Source organism: Gambusia affinis, linkage group LG05, assembly GCF_019740435.1.
Source record: "Gambusia affinis linkage group LG05, SWU_Gaff_1.0, whole genome shotgun sequence".
Taxonomy (NCBI): domain Eukaryota; kingdom Metazoa; phylum Chordata; class Actinopteri; order Cyprinodontiformes; family Poeciliidae; genus Gambusia; species Gambusia affinis.
In genome coordinates, this window is record NC_057872.1 from 9714084 (window position 1) to 9734550 (window position 20467).

Here is a 20467-nt window from a genome sequence, read left to right on the forward strand (position 1 = left end):
CAAAGAATTGAACTTTTAATCAATGATTCAAAGTCCTCTTCTCACATGAAAGTAAATTTAGCATTTCATTTTGAATTCGAAGTGCTAGAGTCTGGGTGAAGAGAACAGAGGCGCAGAATCCAAGTTGTTTGAGGTTCAGAGCCTCCGGTGGGGAGCCACGTCACCTGCTGCTGTTTATCCACTAAGTTTTATCCACAGTCAGTGCAGCCATCTAATTGGACATATTGAAGCACTTCAGGCTTTCCTCTTCCGACGAGCTATATTGTGCCTCTAACTTCATTTTCCAGCAGGGTTTGAGACATTGCCCACACTGGCAAAAGTACCAATCTCTAGTTTAGAACACAGCATCCTCTGCTTGATTGACCAGTGAAATTGCGTTGGCGAAACTGTTGTTTCATGGACAAGAGGCATCAGAACCCAAAATACAGAGATGAAGGGCATCCAAACAACTTGAGTACCTCGAAACACCCCAGCGAAGCCAAAGGCAGATGTCAATGTGTGAACTGTAGAGTACATGGATGTACTCTTCTGTAGGCTGACATCTCTGTATCAAAAAAAATGTTTTCTTCCTCTTGGCATTTGTATTTATTTGATTTTACTCCATTATGTGTGTCTTTAATAGTATAAAGGCCTAAGATCTACATAAAAAACCAGAGCATTAAAGTTGGTACTTTTAACCTCCAGATAGGGCTCTGTGAGGAAAAATTATTTCCTCTCTGTTGCAGCTTGACAGTAGACAATCAGCTTTAGGCAGTATTATAAAAGGAATCACATTTCAGTGTCTCGTACACAGGTGATTGAAATTTGTAACCTCCCAGGGAAGAGTGTCGGATGTGTGTCATATTCTGTCCTTCATATGATCTGTGACATACCATAATCCTTTGAGACATTGTGTCAGCTTGGTTGCAGTTCCAGAAAAAATATCATCTCCTGACTCTGCTTCAGTGACCTGAGGGATATATACAGGGTAGAGGGTTAAATCTTTATGTGAGTCTATTTCTTTGGAGATCACGGTGTTTTTGGAATAAGTCTGCCAACAGATTACGTGATCATTTCATAGCATGAAATTATAATGCAAGCTCTGAAGCCTTTACTTTGAATTCAGTTAGTTTCCATATCATTTATTTAGCTTCACCACACAACTCACTAATCTCTGGATGTGTTCGTTAAGGTTGCAGATTGTCTTAATTGGAGAACATAAACGATGAAGAAGCAAATGGGATTTTAAGAGTGTAATTTGAGTTTTTTCATAACATTCGCTACTCTGTAAAGTTAACAGATAAAGTATACAGTATTGCATGGACAATTATGGCCTTCAGAGCGTTTGATAAAAACACTGAAAAGAAACAAAACACTTTCCCACTTTTATGTTGTGTTTTTGATATATTTTTTCACAAAAATCAGACCTAAAGAATTATAACTTTGGTGCTTTTTTTTAATAATTTGGTCCCAAGATGAAGCTACATCTCTTTCTATTTTACATATTAAACTACATTGCTAGGCTATTTGTAGCAATGTTAGGTTATTTCATGCTTGTGTCCGTGTCTCACCTTCAGGCTGTCTTTTAAAATTTACATTATATTGGCTTCTTGTAATTCCAACCTATATAATGAACTTGCTACAACAATAGAATGCTTAATTATTGTTTTTATTGCTTTAGCAGCTACATTATAATTGTTTTATTTTATTATGACTACAGCGATTGTGATCAAAGGACCAGAGTAACAAACAGCTTTAAATCTGTGTTTAAGTGTTTGTGAGACCGTTCATTGAATCATAAACATGTTGCTAACTACAAAACAACATAAAACATTGGTTTTGGATATTCTTTGCAAAATATAATGCTTTGCTGAGAGCACATTCTTTCAGAAACTAGGCTAAGTTTTACATTCACAAGCTGCTTAAATTGAACTGTACAGATGTAAGAAACTGACTCAATTAGTAGCACGGCCTATACAGGGATGAACTGTTGAGTTTAAAATGATTGCTCCAGGTTGTGAGAGAAGTTCAGTAGAGGTAAACAATTTGGTAAAATTACAGAAAACCAACTGGCCAAACTCGGGGCACTAATGCAGGGACCATAAAATGTCAATAAAGAAAACAATATGAAGACAGAAACAATTAAGAAAAGCAAACAAAAATTTACTTTTGTGTGGAATAGATTTGTTCTTGAATTTAAATTTACTCATGATAAAATGAAGCAAAGTTAATGTTGGAGAAAAATATCTTTTTACTCATGTGTCTCTTATTTAAAGATTAAGGTTTTTTTACATTGTATTGTGGAAGATGAACCAAGATCCAGCCTATAGCACAGGGGTGGGCAACTCCTGGTCCTGGAGTGCCGGTCTCCTGCAACGTTTAGATGTGTCTCTACTTGAGTCAAATAACGAGGTCATTAGCAGGACTCTGGACATCTTGGCTGCATTTAGGAGGTGATTCAGCTGTTGGATTTAAGTGTATTGGACCAGGGAGACATCTAAGAGTTGCAGGACACCGGCCCTCCAGGACCAGGATTGCACACCCCTGTTTTAGCAGGTTTACTTCCAGAATTTCCCTGTATTAAGCTTATAGAAAACTGCAAATCTGACTTTTTATGGCTCCCCTATGGCTTTATTTTCTGCCCCCCATATTTTTTCTTTTTTTCTGTTTTTATAAAAGCACAATTTGTGGAAGCATGTCTAATAAGCGTCCTGTCAGCAGATTATCCCACCTGAATTGTGGATTTCTGTAGCTTCTCCAGAGTTACTATGCACCTCTCTGCTGCTTCTTTGACTAATGCTGTGATACCTGTCAGGTTGGGGCGACAGCCTTGGCCTAGTAGATTTTTATTTTGGTGGACTGTTATTAATTTCAGATGGATGACTGAACAGTACTCTGAGATATTCAAAGAGCTGAATATTCCTTTTGTAATCCAGTCATTCTTGAAACGTCTCTAAAACTATTGAACTATGAACAAGAACATTGTGTCACTCGATCACATAGAATCCCATTAAACTTGCCAAAAATATAAAAATGCTTAAGATATAAATACTTAACACTGTATGTGTATTTACCATTTTGCAGTAGATGGTAATTCAAGTCATAAAAAGGTTTGAACACCATAGAAGATATACAACATACTTTCTCTTTCCTGATTTATTGTTTAGTTGGAAATAATCTATGTCCTATTTTAGATAAATATTTAGACTTATTTATGAAACAATTAATTATTCTTTGCACTTTTGCCACTTTCCGTTTGGCACTTCTTGTAAAAATATATAAATGTGATACCCCGCAAAACTCACTTTTGTTTACACCAAGTCTAGCAGTCACTGCATGACAATTCCATCACACCCAGCAGGGTGAATAACCTCTTGACAAGATGGGAAAACAAGGTTCAATCTTGTTTTGTGCAATGTTGCACAAAAGGAAAACAAATTGATGGACATTTAGAAATGACAAAAATGTCAAACAGTGCTTCTGCCATTCTTGCATTTAGTACAGGGCATTTGTTTGTACACTTAACCTTCTTTATGAACGTTGATGGCTTCAAAAATAGATGTAACTCTGTCAATTAGTGGCATCTTCGAAAGCAAATGTTTGCAAAATAAAATCAGGTTGTGTAATTTTTTTGGTTAATTGTGTAGAAATTGTTTTATGGGATATTGCAGACATGACCCATTTGTGTTCAAATTAAAGAGACATGTATTGCAGGTGTCCATAATCTTTCGAAAAAAGTTGATTATTATATGCATTGTTGCATCAAATAATTCCCCGCTGTTAGTTTCCTCGACTTTTAACCTGAGTCAAATCAAATCAAATCAACTATTTTCCAAAGACTTTAGACACCCGCAAAGTTAATTATGGCTCAGATAGAATGTTGTTCGAATAAACAGATTTTTGTGCAGCTTAACTCCAAAGTTGCCCATTTTTGTCACAATGTTTTGCCTAAACTGAATTTTCTATCCCATGCTTGATTTTAGAAAGGTTTTTGCATGACAAATGACCACTTCAATATCTTTTTAAGCCTTTTGTAAGCTTTTTGAAATTTTCATTTCACCCAACTCTCTTTGGAAATATTTCCCTAATGGGCCCAGGTGAATTAGATTTTATAGACACAACATTTATTCACCTCTGTTTATCTGCCTGAGGCCTTTTATAGCTCCAGCGTACATGTCTATAACAACAACATATGCATAATGGTTGCTGCAGAATGTGTCAGGAGGCAGGACAGGAGCGCTGACTGATTGCTGTAATAAATCTAGGCTGTAACAAGACGGACAGAAAATGAGCAAGGGAGTCTGTTGAGACTGCAAGGGGGTACCATAGTCGAACAATAGGAAAGGGAAATATAGATCTTTGTGGAATGCAAGTTAGATGGAGAGCATCATAATGAGTGAGAGATTTATAATGAACAACACAGAAAATGAGAAGAATGAGACGGAAATGGAGTACTGCTGAGTATGATCATAAAAACGGTGACCCCGGAGGCTAGGTGTTGACTCATCAGTGATGTTTGCTGAGGAGTGAGATTATGCCCCGAGCAACCTTGGCACACACAGAATAACACTTCTTTGTCTACATCATTCTATGATGTATACTCCTTCCTCTGTAAAATAACCTAATAGGAAAAGAGAACAATATAGATGTGAACGGTGCTTTTTGTATGGTTCTCCACAGGTATGTGTCTGTGGGTGTGTAATTATACATTCTGCCTTTTGTTAATTTTCTGTGTCAAACAATCCCTTGAGTGACAGCCCTAACTGATTTTGACAACCTGCAGTTTTCAAGGTGGTGACATTCTGGCAGCTTATCGTGTCAGCGCGTTGCCTTGTGTTGACTGTCAGAAACAGTCCTGCAGAAAATAGCACATTTCAAGTTAGCATGTCCAAATAATAGTAAATACGCAATATAAAGAGAAGCAAGTGTATGTAAAACTGCAAGAAAAATTGCCTCCATGTTTTGTATCTCTTCATTTCAGTGACCAACAGCTTATAGATTAAATATTGTGAGTTATTTGTCAAGATTGAAGCTTGTTGGACTAGATGCTGCTCATGCCAAAGTGTAGTTCCATACCTTCTGCCAAAAGCTGTAATACAATTGCACTGCGATAATGGGTTTTTAAATATATATATGTCTGTGTCGTTGTATGGGCCCCTTGTTTTTTGTAAATGAGGTATGTGTATGCTGTCACCGGCCAGAATCTCTGAGGGCCTGTGCTGCCACAAAGCAAATATGACAGGTTCCTTCTCCATAATTCATATCCAGGAGAGCAAACATATGCTTTCGTTTTTTGTTTTTTTTTACCTCTCACCAATCCACTATGCTGTGAATGTCTTTGACACCTTATCTGAGCTTTGCCTTAAGGCACATGTTACTAATCCAGTGGCTCTGGGTCAAAACGGACTTGCATTATGTTCCAGTTGGATAATGATGGCCTACCTAAGCAGTTGCATTTTGCAGCATTTCTCTTTAGCTTTCCGCCATCGTTTTATTTTTTACATTTTTCTGACAATACAAATATTCAGTGAAATAAGGAGCATTTAATTTGACAGGCTGATTTTGGTTATTTCAGATATCAAAGAGTTCATTGGCCTCACTTTAGGAAATATGCTGAAGGAGAAAAGGGATATCTTGCAGCTGTGTGGTATTTCTAAAATGTTTTTACATTTTGGTTAATGGAGCAATTAAGTTGAAATCCTAATGTACATACCTTTTTCCTTTTTAGCTTTATCATGTCTTGTCTGAGTCAAGCTTGGTGAAAGGACGAAAAGTGGACATAATGCAGAATAATGTGCCAAATACCACAAGACAAAAACTGTTCAGAAATGGCAGAAGGAGTTGAACAAAAAGTTTGAGCTGTTTATTTGACCCTCAAATTCCTCAGATCTCAGTCCAATCTAGACTCTATGGCAAGTGCTAAAGAAACAAATTTGATCCATGGAGACTCTACTGCACATCATATAAGGCTTAGAGGATCTTCTGCTAAGATTTTGGTGCCAGAAACACAGTACACCTTCTGTGGCCTGGTGCCTCGACAGATTAGGGCTCTGTTGGCAGCAAAAAATGGACCAATACACTGATAGAAAGGTGGACATAATGTTATGCCAGATTTGTATGGCATCACCATATGTTCATTTCCAATAAGATCTGTAAGATCCTATCATTATGTAACAGTTCCCAGTTAGATACCCAACTATTAATCTCTTTGACAAACCATATGTTTTCCTGCCTGTAATTTAAGATAGAACATAATTATGCACAGTATGCATAATCTGTCCAGAGGCCTTTTCTATTTTTGCTAAAATGATCTGGGGTTTATGTGAAAAATTACACTGAAGAGGAGTTAAGTGGTTGTTTAATACCTACACAGCTGATGAGTCATAAATATAATTCACTCTCAGTTCTCTTACATGTACGAGTGAATCAGAAATTAGGTGGGTAGTTGGGATTTAAACATCTTAGCATTTCGAGCAAATATATTGTTTGCTTTACATATGGTAAACAGACATTACATTACCATATTCTTTCTTCGTTGCCACTGAATAAGATTCATACTGAGTAGATGAGTTCTAGGCATCACTGTGTCTATAAATTTCTACATAGCAGTTATTTGTCTTTAAATTAGCATGTTTATTTATTTTTTGCACACTGACTTTTTGAGGAGAAATTATGAGTAGTTGGTATCTCAGTTGCATTGGGAGACTTGCTTAAAGAATCTCGGCCATCTTTTCAAGGTCTCCAGAGTGAACTACACTCTGAATGTGTTCTTGAGGCTAAAGACAATAGCTTTGTTATATTAAACATTTACCAAAAATATTAACAATGTTCTGCAGCATCAAAACCGAAAATAAAAACCACTTGCATTTAAAATCATTTCAAAACTTTTTTCTTTCTCCTTCCTTTCAGAATCTTACATCAAGGCAAATAAGAATTTTAACCATAAGTTCCATTTTTTTTTTGTTTTTTCTGTTTGGCAGGAATACAAAGGTTTTGTGAACAAGCATAAATTACACAGAGCATAATCCATTTGACCATGTTCATTGTTTCACAAGATAAAAGATCAAATGCCGCAGGAAGGAAAAAGACGTCGACTGAAATGGACTTTGCAAGATTATGATGTCATTTCTCTTCTTGCAATATTGTAACGATCTTATCTGCAGCACATGCCCTTGTTTTTGACAAGGACTTTTTGAAAGGACTCCATAAACAAAGCTGAAATCATAAAAATAACAGATGAAAAGTGCAGCCAAATTTTATTATGTGTTACAGTTCAGCAAATCAGATTTCTGTTCCTGTCTTGCTCTCGTTTTTTCTTGAAAGGAGTCTCTGTTTTCTTCAGATCATGGACTCAAACATAGATGCAGCTTTAGCTATCTCTTCAGATCAGTCACACATTCTTCCTTATCAATTATATGATTCTTAAGTATCCATTCGGGTGAACCAATTGCAGTTTTCTGGCCGATCACAGATTACCAATATTTAAAAAGCCTGAAATGTCTGAAATGTCAGTAAACGTAGCAAGAAAGTTGCGGAGTTAACAACAGTGGGGTATCTATTATTTACTGCAAACATGCAGACATGACCTGGTAAAAAAATAACTTTTTTTATCCCCAATGTATTTTCCAGTATATGGAGTTAGTTCCTTAGAGACTAATTACATACATATCAATGGTTCTCTTAGTATACATTAAAACAGATCATTTAATCTCATCTCTATGGTTTATTCTGACTACACACAATGTTCATTGACTCTTGCTAACTGACTAATCTTTGATCACACCACCACTGCTGAAAACATTTTGTTAGTACAGCTTTGGATGATTTACTAAGTCCGACTCATGACTTTTGAAGACCAATCATTTTCTTAATGATAGAGTTAAGGAAAAAAGAAATGTGAATTAAGAATGATTAAAATTGGAGTCAAAAGTAAATGATAGCAATAAGAGCAGCTCTATGCAGCACATTGATCCACTGAAACTGTGGTGGGAGTAGTATCAAAAGTAATACCAGATAAGACAGTGGTGTCTTGTTATTAATAAAATTAGATATTTTATTTTAAGAGTTTTTACAGCTTTATTTGTCTTAGGATTTTAAACCTGGGGCTCCATGAGTCTTCCTGCAGCTCCTGAAGACAATGACTCTTTACCTCCCTCAGCTTAGATTTGGTGCCAAAATAGAACCAGTTTATCAGTGTCCAAATTGATACTCAGTGTCTGGAAGCACACTAAAGCTAGTTTCTCCAGGAACACCTTGTTTACCGAAACAGCACAACACTGATCAAAAATAATAAAAAATGTAAAAATTAAAAAAAGAAAATGTAACTCCATTTGCATATTAATTAAGTTAATTAAGTCTGATTTAATTGTTTTTGGTCTGAATTTCTACAAACTGTAGAAAAAAAATCAACCATAATCCAATTGGCAGAAGGTTGGAAAGAAAAGAAAAGAACCTCTGAAACATCTTTTCATTGGTCTGTCATTATGTGGACTCGACTATGATTCAGGAAGCATCACTGTTAAAGCATCTATCAAACCAAATGTTTCAAAACGTCTTGGGACCAATACCTATTCATTCAGTCCCAAATGCTAATTAAAACCTATGAATTACTACTCATTACCTGAAATTGATCAGGACAAACAAAAAATATTGCCGGTTTTGGCATGATCTTTGGGAATAAGAAGGATTTATTGATGTATGAGCCTGGAATAATATTTATTATAGTTTTTATCTTTATAGAAACATTTCCACCCTCTGAGTCTAGATATATTTGAATACGGTTGATAAAGATAAAACACACACAACTTGTTTAAATTAATGCAAAGCTCATGGAATGCATAAATTATGTTAAAAGTAGAATAAGTCCTTCACAGAAATAATTCTGCATCACACACTGCGATTGTGGAAGTGTTTTGCACTTTTAATCTCACATTGCTCACCTTAATATCATCTGTGTGCTGCTCACACACTTCACAATGTATTTACTGACCAGGTACACTCATTCATCGAAACGGTCGGCACATTTTCAGAGAGATACGTCCACAGCATCACAGACTTTGTGACACGGCTCTCCAAATGGCTCCATGAGCATGGCATTGATTTAAAATTACTTTACATGTCTGCACTGTTTTCAGGTCCCAAACCAATAGGGCACTTAAGAGACCTTGGTTGACAAACGGTGGATGTGGTGGCAAATATCTGAAGTCACCGTTTGTCTGAACTTTTATTTAACTAGAACCAAGTTTCTATGCTGAGCTGTTTTTTTTTTTTTTTCTCCCCTCCAGGGGGTCTTTTGTGGGCTCAAGTGTCCCTTATATGAAAGTAGGCTGACAGGAAGGGGGAAGGAGGAAGACACGCTGCAAATGTTGCTGGGTCCGGGAGTCAAGGCCTCCAAACATGGGTCGCGCTATCCCCTACGCCACCATGGCACGCCCCAATGCTGAGCTGTTAGATCTTTGTCTTTGAAGTCTTACGGTTTAAGAATTCACTCTGATTTATTTCTCACAAATGCCAACAAACGATAGAAGGCTTCACAACTTTTCTGTTGTGTATGAAGTCAAAACAAAAGTAATCATACAATGCCCAACATCAAATTCTGCCATGTCTTTGAATATTGTGTGTTCTCTATTCTTTTGGTTTTTTTTTGCGTTTGTCTATTGAAATGCAAATTTGAGTGTTAAATTGCATCAGTGATGCATACATTAGTTTTCCAAAGATGTCAACATGTCATTGTTTTTACTATTTTTAAAGATCAAAAATCTAGTCCTTGAATTTTAATGCTCCCTGTGTGTCTTCAAATGGTGGAAAAAAAACATTAACTAAATATAAATAGCAAGCAGGGTGGGATATTGGCAGTTAAGCTGGTCATCAGATTGAGCAGAGACAATTTTTATCAATTCATACAGTCTGTTTGACAAATAACATTGTATTGGACAATGATATATGTTGTTTACTGTGATATTTGCATTGTAAACTTCATATAAGTGGAACAATATGTGTAGAATATATGGTGTCTCAGACATGCAACACGTGACTGGTTTTGGATTAAAAGCAGAATTGATTAACGCTTTGCTTATGAGCAGGTGTGTATTCAAGCATTCATGTCTGAGGTTGCATGCTTTTGTTTATAAAGCAATAACACGTGAACTATCCAGTTGAGCATTGGTGTGCTTATATCCCAGAGTAGAGGTGCTCTTATTCAGATTTGGTAAACATTCTTATAGTTAATAAACTGATTTTTTTGTGTCTTGTGTAAGTGCACATTTTTTTCTTTTGTTTTTTTGTTGTTTCTTTGGCATCTTTAAATTTTTCATTGTTACTTTGAGAGATATGCAAGGCTACTACCAATGAAAAGAGAGATTAGCCATATGTACTTTTTGAGTATATCCTCCTTTTTACTTTCCTTGAAACTAGCCTCTAGCAGACTTTCAAAAGGTATTCACACCACATTCAGTCATTCACACATTTACACACACATGCACATGCCAATAATGGTGAGCTACCACACTGTAGCCACAGCTGCCTTGGGGCAATCAGACATAAGTTAGATTGCCATGCACCATTGTGGAAAATACATTTCCTGACATTTGTATTGAATTGCAAATTTTTAGTTTTTGTTCACAGTATTTTTGATCTTCTCTTGCAGTATTGATTTATTCTGTATGCCAAATTGTTTCCCACAGAATAAAAATGCACGTGAAGATACGTAACACAGAAATAGAGAAATTCCATGCATTGTTTTTTGTCTTGGTGCTTGTCCTAGGACTGACAGATAACCTTTCCAGTATTTACCCCACAGTTGAGGCTGCATGACATTTCAAATAAGATTTTAATACCTTCACTAAATTAAAACATGCAGCAGTCTTTGTTAATTGTTCATATTTGTTAACTTCATCATTTTCAGCCATTTGCAAACTGTGTAATTGAAATTAAATAAGACAGAATTCATTTACTTTAGATGAAAAAATGTTTGAAGTTCATAATTTATTTTCATAACTTATGCCTCGTAGAAATAAAATGTCATTTCTGTTAGAGTACTTGATATTCAGCTGAAAACAATCATATTGTTGCCTACAGCATCTGGTGCAGGCATGGCCGGTCTTCTATTCTATATGCCAGAAATGGCCTAGTGTAAAATATTAATGCTGCCATGATTTTTTGGGTTTGCTGTCAAATCTGTCAGGTTTTCTTGCTTCAATCAAAGTCTGGTTCTGTACTTGTAGAAATTTGCTGCCGTTTGAAAGTTAGAATCTATTGAAATTATACAATGCATGAAAACTGGGCCTGATAATGAACTTGTGATAATTCATTCAGCACCAATTTTGCAAAACGTGGAGACGAATAAAAGAGACGTACACAAGGGACATGCAGCTCATGTTGTTTATTACGCAGCATGATTTAGGCTGTAGCTTTTGCTGTGAATTATTACCATTCATACAGCACCTCTATGTGCACAGACATGCACGGTTGCACAAATCCAGACATGTGTTGTCTCTAAGGTAGTGATCCATTTTGGCAAGTCTGTTCATTTGGTTGGGAAATCTGATTATTTTCAAGGGCATGTACACACTGATATAATCTGGAATGCTTCATTGGAAATATTTATACAAGACATTGTTTAAATAATCCCTCCTTTGTTATTGCACGTTCTTTCTCACTTTTTAAAATGAAAGTAAGATTTAATCATTAATTTGGTTATAAATGGTAAGATCCTCATTTCCAATTTCATCAAGTAAATGTTTTTCAACTTAATTATAGCTGATATTTGAGTTTGAAATTGGTTACATACCCCTGCTGAAAAGCTCATGGACAGAAGCCAATACTATGTTAGCTTGGGCAATGTGCGTGGCATCCACTTTGTCCATTCATCCCTTCAGTGATTATCTTTTCTAGTGAGCAAATATGAGGTGACAGCCATACACCTCAAATTTAAAATGGACCTGGAACAACACATGTTTACATGCCAGCAAATCACAGCAAAGCCAATCATTAGAATAGTTGAATTTTCTTGTTTTGCAAACTCACATATTTTTTTTGGCATTAATACATGCTTAGGTTAGCTTTGTGCTGTATAAACAGAAAACAGATTAACACATTTAATTAGACCAAAATTTGGATGAACAAGCTGACAGTTGCTTTTCATCATAAACACATAGTCAGGCTGACTCAAATTTGGTTTAGATCTTATCTTAATGACAGCACAATCTTTGTCCTTGCCTACATTTTCATTGAATTTAAAAATATCCTGAAATATCTGGGCAAGACGATAGCATATTAAGTTATACAGTGGGCTGCTTTACATTAATACATTTGTAAACTTAGTAGGAATGGCTTGCTCAACCTGTTCAGGTGCTTTTGTAAGTTCTGGTTGTTTATGCTTTCTCCTATCGTCTTGTTGATGCTTAAACCTGTAATCTGGGGCGTGCTGTGGTGGAGTAGGGGATAGCGCGACCCATATTTGGAGGCCTTGAGTCCTCAACGCGGCCGGCGCGGGTTCGGCTCCCGGACCCAGCAACATTTGCCGCATGTCTTCCTCCTTCCTGTCAGCCTCCTTGTGTATAAAGGGACACTAGAGCCCACAAAAAGACCCCCTGGAGGGGTAAAAAAAAAACCAAAAAACCCTGTAATCTCATGTCAATCCTTTCCCTATGCGAGTTGTTACATAGATGTCAGTTGAGTTAAAGGTTAAACAAACTGTAGTCTCTACAAGACATTCCCAGATTTACTGTCACTTCTTTTTTGGATTTACCACGTCTGACCAGCCTCTGCTGGAACCACATCCTCCTCAGTTCAGTCTGTTACAGATCTGTTCCTCTCTTCACTTAGATGTCCACAACGTACAGCCACAGCTTTGATTGTACATTATCATAAGATGCTCTAAGAGGAAGTAGAACTGTAGACTAAGGACATGGTGTTCATTAGGGGCGGTGGAGGCGGCAGTGCTAGGAGTTTTCCCTGCATTTGGTGGGTCGCCGCTTTGATTATCATTCCTTTTGCCTTTGTTGTTGTGTCCTTGGGCAAGACACATCACCCATCTTGCCTGCTTGTGTTGGTCAAAAACTGACATGGCACATTATTATTTTTTATTACTGGCATATTTAACACTCAAAAAATGCCAGGGTCGTTTTAAAAGTGTCACCCACTTAGACAAAGCAAAACCTGTATGCAACCTTGATTACAAAGTAGTGTTTTTTTCTGCTATAGTTAAGAATGCAGGTCTTCTATTTGATCTTATGGTGTTTATGGACAGTATCTCAAGGTAGAGTTGTAGAAAAAAAATGCTGTCCAGTTTGGATATCACCGGACCTTCTTCTCACTTTCTCTGATGATGTTTTGTTGATGTGTGCTGGAACAATAGGCAACAGGTTTGCAGTGCAAATAAAAAAAATATGGATCTTTGCTTTAGGTTCAGAAGTTCAGATATCTCAGTGACTTGTTCTTAAGACAAAAGAAGATGGCGTGGAAGGTGAACAGAGGGGACTTAGTCTTCCTGAATGCATGTGTTACTCAGCACTGTTGTGATAAATTATACATAGAAGAAAGTTAGATTGTGGGGTTTGTCTAATTGTAGCATTTTCACAACCAACCTCAAGTTCTTTAGGTAATGGCCCATTTGTGTTTCACCCTTCTCTTAAGACAATAAAATATTGATTATAACCAAAATACTCACATTTTCCAGATAAGCAGCTAAATCCTAACCTAATGCCTATAGGTTCAGACTCAGTCGGTAAGGAGGTTGGCCTGTCTATAGGAACTCTGAGTAAAGCTACATTTTCTATTCCATATCAAAAGGAGTTAGCTGTGGGCACCTGCTCAGGATTTCTCTTGGAAAATTCTTCTTTTAGATTTTCTGAGCAAATCCTACTGGGAAAAGCCCTCAGAGCAGAACAAGAACTTGTTGAAGATATTGTATTCCCCTCTAACAAGCTGGAGAGTGTCACTGGTGAAAAGTATGTTTAGGTTTTCATCTTAAACATTGTAGAACCACATTGATGGAAGGAATGAGTTTGGTTGAACACAAAGATTTTGTTTGATTGTTTTATTGTGTAGAGGTTGAGGAATACCCTTAATGTAGCACAGAAAGGAAGTCTGTTTACAATGTGTCTGTGTTTTCTGAAGGTTATTTTCCATATGCTAAATGTCATGGCGCAAGAACATCACATTGTTACTGTGTGGGTTTAATGAGGAAGAGGGACAAATGAACAAAACATTATGCTGTGTAAAGCCAAAAAAAATTCTTATTTTAAGGAATAGCATAAAATCCAGTAACCTAACACAAAGTCAGAGACATGAGTTAAATCTACTGTCGTTTTCATGTTATTGTGGCCTGCATGCCAAATGTTTTTATGTTGTTTTTTTAAACATTCAGCTAAAGAATTGTAACAAAATGTCAATTAAGTTGTCTGTTATTTGTACAAATCTCAATTAACAGACATTTTTATTGTATAAATGATCCAGAAGTTGGAGTTGAGTAAATTAATAAATATAAAAACATGCTCCTAATAAAAGGAACTGGATTTAAATGAGAAAAAAAAGCAGCCAAATGAAAAACTTTAAAAGATCTTTCAAAAGCTTTGATAATGAGTTATTGTTCCAGAGCATTTTAAAGAGACCAATAAAATGTCACTTTGGACTCAAGAAGTAAAGATGTGATGACTAAGTCACTGAATAGGAATGGCCCCTTTACCCAGCTGTATTTAGCTTCTCAAAACTCATATAATATATAACTGAGGTACATTATAACTCATTATCTTCTGCAATTTCTCTTTTTCCATCATTCTCTTTACAGTGCTGTTTGGTCAGTTTGTGGTGTTTCAGACTTTGCCCACTGACGTGATCGAAATCTATGATGGACCTTCTACAGATTCAGCCCTTCTCTCGTCCATATATGGATCTCACTCAGGTAGCCACATCACCCAGTCTTACAGGGTGGATAATTTGAGTTATTTAATTTTCTTTCATCATTCTGTCACTAGAATTTTACTTAATTAAAATGTTTTAAAGAAGAGCGAGCTCAAACCTGTTGTCTTCTAAATTCCAATCAAATAAATTTTCCCTAGACAAATAAATGTAGAACGTAAACAGTCTCATGTTCTCAAAAGACAAGGTGACCATCAAGCTCAACATCTATTGTCTTTGAATCGGCTCCCAGAATCAAGCTATTAACATCTGTCTTGATTGCATCTCCTTTGTGTTTCTGATTTAGGCGAGACGCTTCCTTTAAGTTCAGGAAACAAGATAACACTCAAGTTTACTGCAAATGGAACAGACACAGCCAAAGGATTTCATTTTGTTTACCAAGGTAAGGTTTACTTTTTTCTTCACTTACATAAAGCATTTATCCTTGCTGCCATTACATAAAGTCTGCAGCAAAGTGCTAATAGATGAGACTGGGCATAACTTAGCAGAGCAGAATGATGTGATGTCAAATAGCCTGTCTTGGCACTGAGGATGAGAGTGACAAATAAAGTGTGAGAAGACTCACAAGGGCTTTCTGTATCCTTCTGCCTTCTTTGTCTTGCCATCCCCTCTTCTCCCGGTTGCCTGTCTGCCTAACACACTCACCGCTCTTTGGCTTTCTTCCTTTGATTCTTGCTACCTCCCCTTTTATCCATAGCTGTACCTCGGACCAGCGCCACTCAGTGTAGCTCAGTCCCTGAGCCCCGATTTGGGAAGAGGACAGGGAACGACTTTGGCATCGGCATGGTGGTGCTCTTTGAATGCAATCCAGGCTACACGCTGCACGGCTCCAACGCCATCAGGTGCGAGGCCGTGCCCAATGCCCTGGCCCAGTGGAATGGCACTGTGCCCACGTGTGCTGGTAAGCACTCTCACCACCCAGCTCTCGCTATACTCCACTATATGCGCGCGCACACACACACACACGCACACGCACACACACACACTGACGCTCAGAAAGAGGATCCATTATAAAGAGACCTAAGTTTCTGATGAGACAAAGACGGTGGCATAAATATTGAAGATACTGATAATTCTTGTTAATTTCTACAACTTACTGTAAGTTTTGATGAATAACTTTATTAGCTGTACTCAACTGAATGTCTGCTAACACTTTGGTATGCTTAGAAAAGGTTTTGCTTAGACCCTCTGTTCATGTCTGTTGTGTAGCATCTGAGAGGATACTTGATGCTTTAATTGTAAATTTCTTTTCAACTAACTACACTAATGCATTATTATTATTATTATTATTATTATGTTTTTAACAGTTACCATGGTAACTGTTAAAAACAGTGATGTTCATCCTGACTACATCTGTTGTTCCTGACTACAGCAGTGCATGAAATCCCACTTTCTCACTGCTTTGTGAAGGAGATTGTAAGATCTACCTGCAGTTGTGACCACTGACAGGTGAAGCATTTATCATCATGGTTCACATTTGTGGATGAAGGACATGTTAGGCTAAAACATTTTATTCACAAAACTGACTCCATTTAGAGGCAGAAAAAGTGGACAAGAATCTAAGTGAAGGAGCATAAATGAACAGTAGAGAGTCAAAGACAGGGTTATGGATGGTCAAGGCTCACTAATGCAAATAGAGAGTGAAAACTGTCCCGGTGGTCCAATTCAACCAATGAGCAACTGTAGCTGAAATCCCTTTATGGTTCTGATAGAATGCTGTCAGAATAAACAGCGCTTTGCAGTTTGTTGCATATGTGGCTGCACATCAGGAAGGCATTCTCTATGTCTGTGGTCAATAGGATAATTTCGTACCGCTTGACAGAAAAACAGTGGAGAATGGTTTAAGGTGTAGAACAACGTATTTAAGTTGTTAACTTCAGCAGTTCTTGATCTTCTGCTGAGATCTTGGTGCCAGTAAACATGGAACAGCTTCAAGGGTCTAGAGGAGTCTATGCCTTAATGGGTCAGAGCTGTTTGGGAAACAGACACTATTTGGCAGACTATCGTAATGTTTTTTTATGATTTCAAAACTTGATTACATGTATGGGGGAATTTTTCTGCCATAGTCCAAGAACACACATTTCTGTCTGAAAACAGGATTTCATGTCTTTTATTCTCAGTGGGTGGTGGGCAACTATAGGAAGTTGGTTGGGTGAACAAACTCCTGCCTAATATCAGAAGGCTGTTAGTGACCAGTAGCATACTGCTGGCAGATGTTAGTGTATTATGGAGCAGAATGGTGACATCGTTGTTTCTCTCTACATCCAGTGGGTGGCGCAGGTTGCTACAATTGATAGTAGCCACGCAAGCACACCCTTTAGAGGGAAACAAATACACCCAGTACATGAAGTCCTGCTTTCAAAATAAAAATGTAAGCAAAAGTATTAAAAGTTTTGAGAACAAAAGACATGAAATCCTGTTTTTACATTTTTATGATAGAAAAATTTCACCCAGCGAGCAGAGAGTTTTGTAAGCGAAGATTTGCTCGCTAAGTGCAAAGCGAGCAAATCTTCTAAGTGTGAGTGTGAGGAGAAGTTTTGAGTACAATCATTACAAGTTTTGAGAAGACAGTTTTGAAGTCCTGCTTTCAAAATAAAAATGTTCCCCCTTATACATGAGTTTTTGCATCTGTATGACTTTCTATTCCCTATAAAATTCTCCATTTAGAATAGAGACCCATTATGTATTTTTTATTTGTATAAAATATTTTGTCTTTTTCTACTCTTGAAAACAAGCAAAGATAGAAAAGAAAATATTCCAGTTTCTGAAAAAGAATTGTCCCATTTCTCAGTAAAACGTTCCAACCACTAGCTAAAGAGACTGTTTGTATAATTGTTAGATTTGATATTTAGTCTCATATACTGAAAATTTGACTTTTTTAATCTCTGGTAGAAAACATTTGGCAGTAGAGGTAGCAATTTTCAAGCTCTGTAGTGGTATCACCCAACAATTTATGCGAATAGATCTCTTTCCATGTTTGCTTGACCAGCCATCCTAGAAAAATGCATGTAGAAAGATGTCGGCACATTCTTGTGCACTCATCACGTTTTCTCTGTAGATGTGGTTTTCATTCTCTCTCTCTCTCTGCACATGCTGGTTTTCCAAAGACGTGCAGTTAAAAAGCTATGCTTTCAGTCCCGCAAAGAAACTCACACAGCTGCTTTGGAAAAATGCATAGCTATGATGAAGTGAGGCAAAACCTATTGAAATATGGCCTCATGCCAGCAAGCAAATAATCCAAGACGGTAAGTGCATGAGATTTCAACTGAGGGTTCATCTGAGTTTCCTGCCAAGCAGTGAGGGAATAGCCATGGCACGCGCAGTTTCATTTCAAACACAGTGATTTTTATTTCAAGATTGAATCTGGCTGCAGTATCTCCCTCAGCGACAGTGTACTCATTCAGAATAACGGATATAATCTTATAGGGACTTGAGAAAAATAAAAAAATACTCTATGGTAAATTACTCAGGCAGTCTTTATTGAATATGACAGCATCAGGCGTCGTTTGAGAAGACAAATTTGCTTTTCCTCAGCCTGTTGTAAATGACCCGGCACAAGATTCTGCACAGGTCTGCTTTTGATTTCACAAACCAAAGTTATTAGATTACAGTTCTTTAGGTGAATTTGAACAAGAGTTTGGACTGATTAAATTTTCTTCACGAGAGCACACAGTTTTTTATTTAGAGCAACTGACTTTCATATACTGACGTTTTTATGTCAAAGAAATTGGGATGATTTTACAGTGTTTTACAGAAGTTTTAAAATGTAAAGGAATTGTATTCATGCTGATAGCGTTCATGTGTAATAGTTTATTGGAGATTAATAAGATGAACTGAATCACAGCTTTTTTTTTGTTGTTCTCAGATAAACTAATAAATGTCAACAGCATGATAAACATACAATATGAATGTTGAATTTAAAACAATTCATCACTGTGTAATCTTATATAACCTCACATATTTCTGTGATTCATGCTCAGCATGCACACACTGTGGAATTCACAGTTGGCTGAAACACTTGTTTGAAGGTGTCAACAAGCAAACAGAGTCGCATAGTGCTTGTTTTTAAACCAGTGAGTCTTGTTCTGAAAGAGCCTCCTAAGACCAAATAAAGTGTCTTGGGAGACACTTTAATTGGTCTTTAATTGGGGAGTGGAAAGGGGTCAGACCAGAGTGCTGCTCCTGATGACACAGCAATATTTGAAATATTTGGAAAGTTTCACTAATAAAACAGGAAAATGACTGGGACTACGCCCAACTGATGTTCTTTTCTTTTTTCGAATAAACAATGCTTCAACTGTTCTGCTACAAATTTATTTATTTTTTCTCATTTTAATGGATTGTCATAGGAGCATCTTTTCACTTAATTTATTTATTTATTTTTTGTCAAGTTCACAGCTTTGTTGCTAACCTCCTAACCTTATTTATCAAAGTGGCATTCTCGTTCAAGAACATACTATATGATTGTAAACTGTCAGACGTTGTTCTCTCAGCAACAAAACTTGTATGAGGAAGAATCCAATAAGCACCAGACTTAGTAAGAGTTTGTGCTTTGGTCAGTTCTGCTTATTTGGATCTCATAATCATCAGGTCATGGTGAACACCTCTGTCAATTGCAGTGCTGAAGCAAACAGTGATGAGGCGAATTTTTGTTTTCTCTGATGTTTGGTCTCAGTTCTTTTCTTTTCTTGTTTTAAGGTCATCTGATTAGATTCAGTCTGAGTTTGCCTCTAGTAAAAGACAAATGTTGCCTATATCACCTCTACAAATTATTTGCCAGTAGAGTGGCAGTGTAAATGTAATATTGAAATATATATGAATCCACAGATTGACAAAAACACTCTCTGGCTACCAAGAGATGAAAGATCTTTCATATCTTCCCAGTCTCACAGTCACTACATGAGACTGGGCTACTTTAGTTTGTAATTAATATATTTATACTGGAAATACAGAAAAATACATCAGATTATTTAGAGGTGGTGTGGAATCTTAAAAAGCAACAAACTAGCTATTTACATTTTTCCAAACTAGAGGGAACAAGTCTCGTGTTAACTTCAGCATTGTGTTGCAGTAGTGTTGGAGGATGCAGAGGTTTTGCAGGTACCGACAAGGATTATTGTTAGGAATTGCTTCTTAATTGAGTGAATCAACCATGCCATATGGTTCTCATAACAACTTGGCTTGTGGTAAATCTTGGATAATGAAACTTGTCTTTTTCAGTTTGCACCCATCCTTCACAAACCGCTTTTAAAATATTAAGTTATCATAAATTATCCTTAATTGATGCAATATTCTCACATATGTCTCAGACATTTTGCTGCAGCCCTACAGGATACAAACAAACGCCAGTGAAGAGATTGCATAAAACCAGAGGAAAAAAAGAATTGACATCCTCAGCAGTACATTACTGGGTTTATGTGCCGTGTTTACTTGACCTTTTTTTGTCCCTATGGCCACAGGTTTTTTTGTTTTACATTTAAATGTATCCATCTGGCAGAAAAGTAAGAAAAACTGTACTGGTAGCCAATGTAAAGAGATTAAAACTGGAGTGATGTTCTGTCTCTTTTGT

At 36.9% G+C, this 20467-nt stretch overlaps 1 protein-coding gene across 5 annotated transcripts in view; it reads left to right on the plus strand.

Annotated features, from left to right (window-relative positions):
* The window catches only part of LOC122830488 (CUB and sushi domain-containing protein 3-like), a 240494-nt gene that overhangs the window by 116329 nt on the left and 103698 nt on the right, over window positions 1–20467 (plus strand). For all 5 annotated transcript variants that reach the window (XM_044115818.1, XM_044115821.1, XM_044115820.1 and 2 more), the window contains 3 exons: window positions 14768–14881; window positions 15185–15280; window positions 15596–15799. In XM_044115818.1, coding sequence (XP_043971753.1) covers window positions 14768–14881; window positions 15185–15280; window positions 15596–15799 — 414 coding nt within the window. The remainder of the gene's footprint in view (window positions 1–14767; window positions 14882–15184; window positions 15281–15595; window positions 15800–20467) is intronic.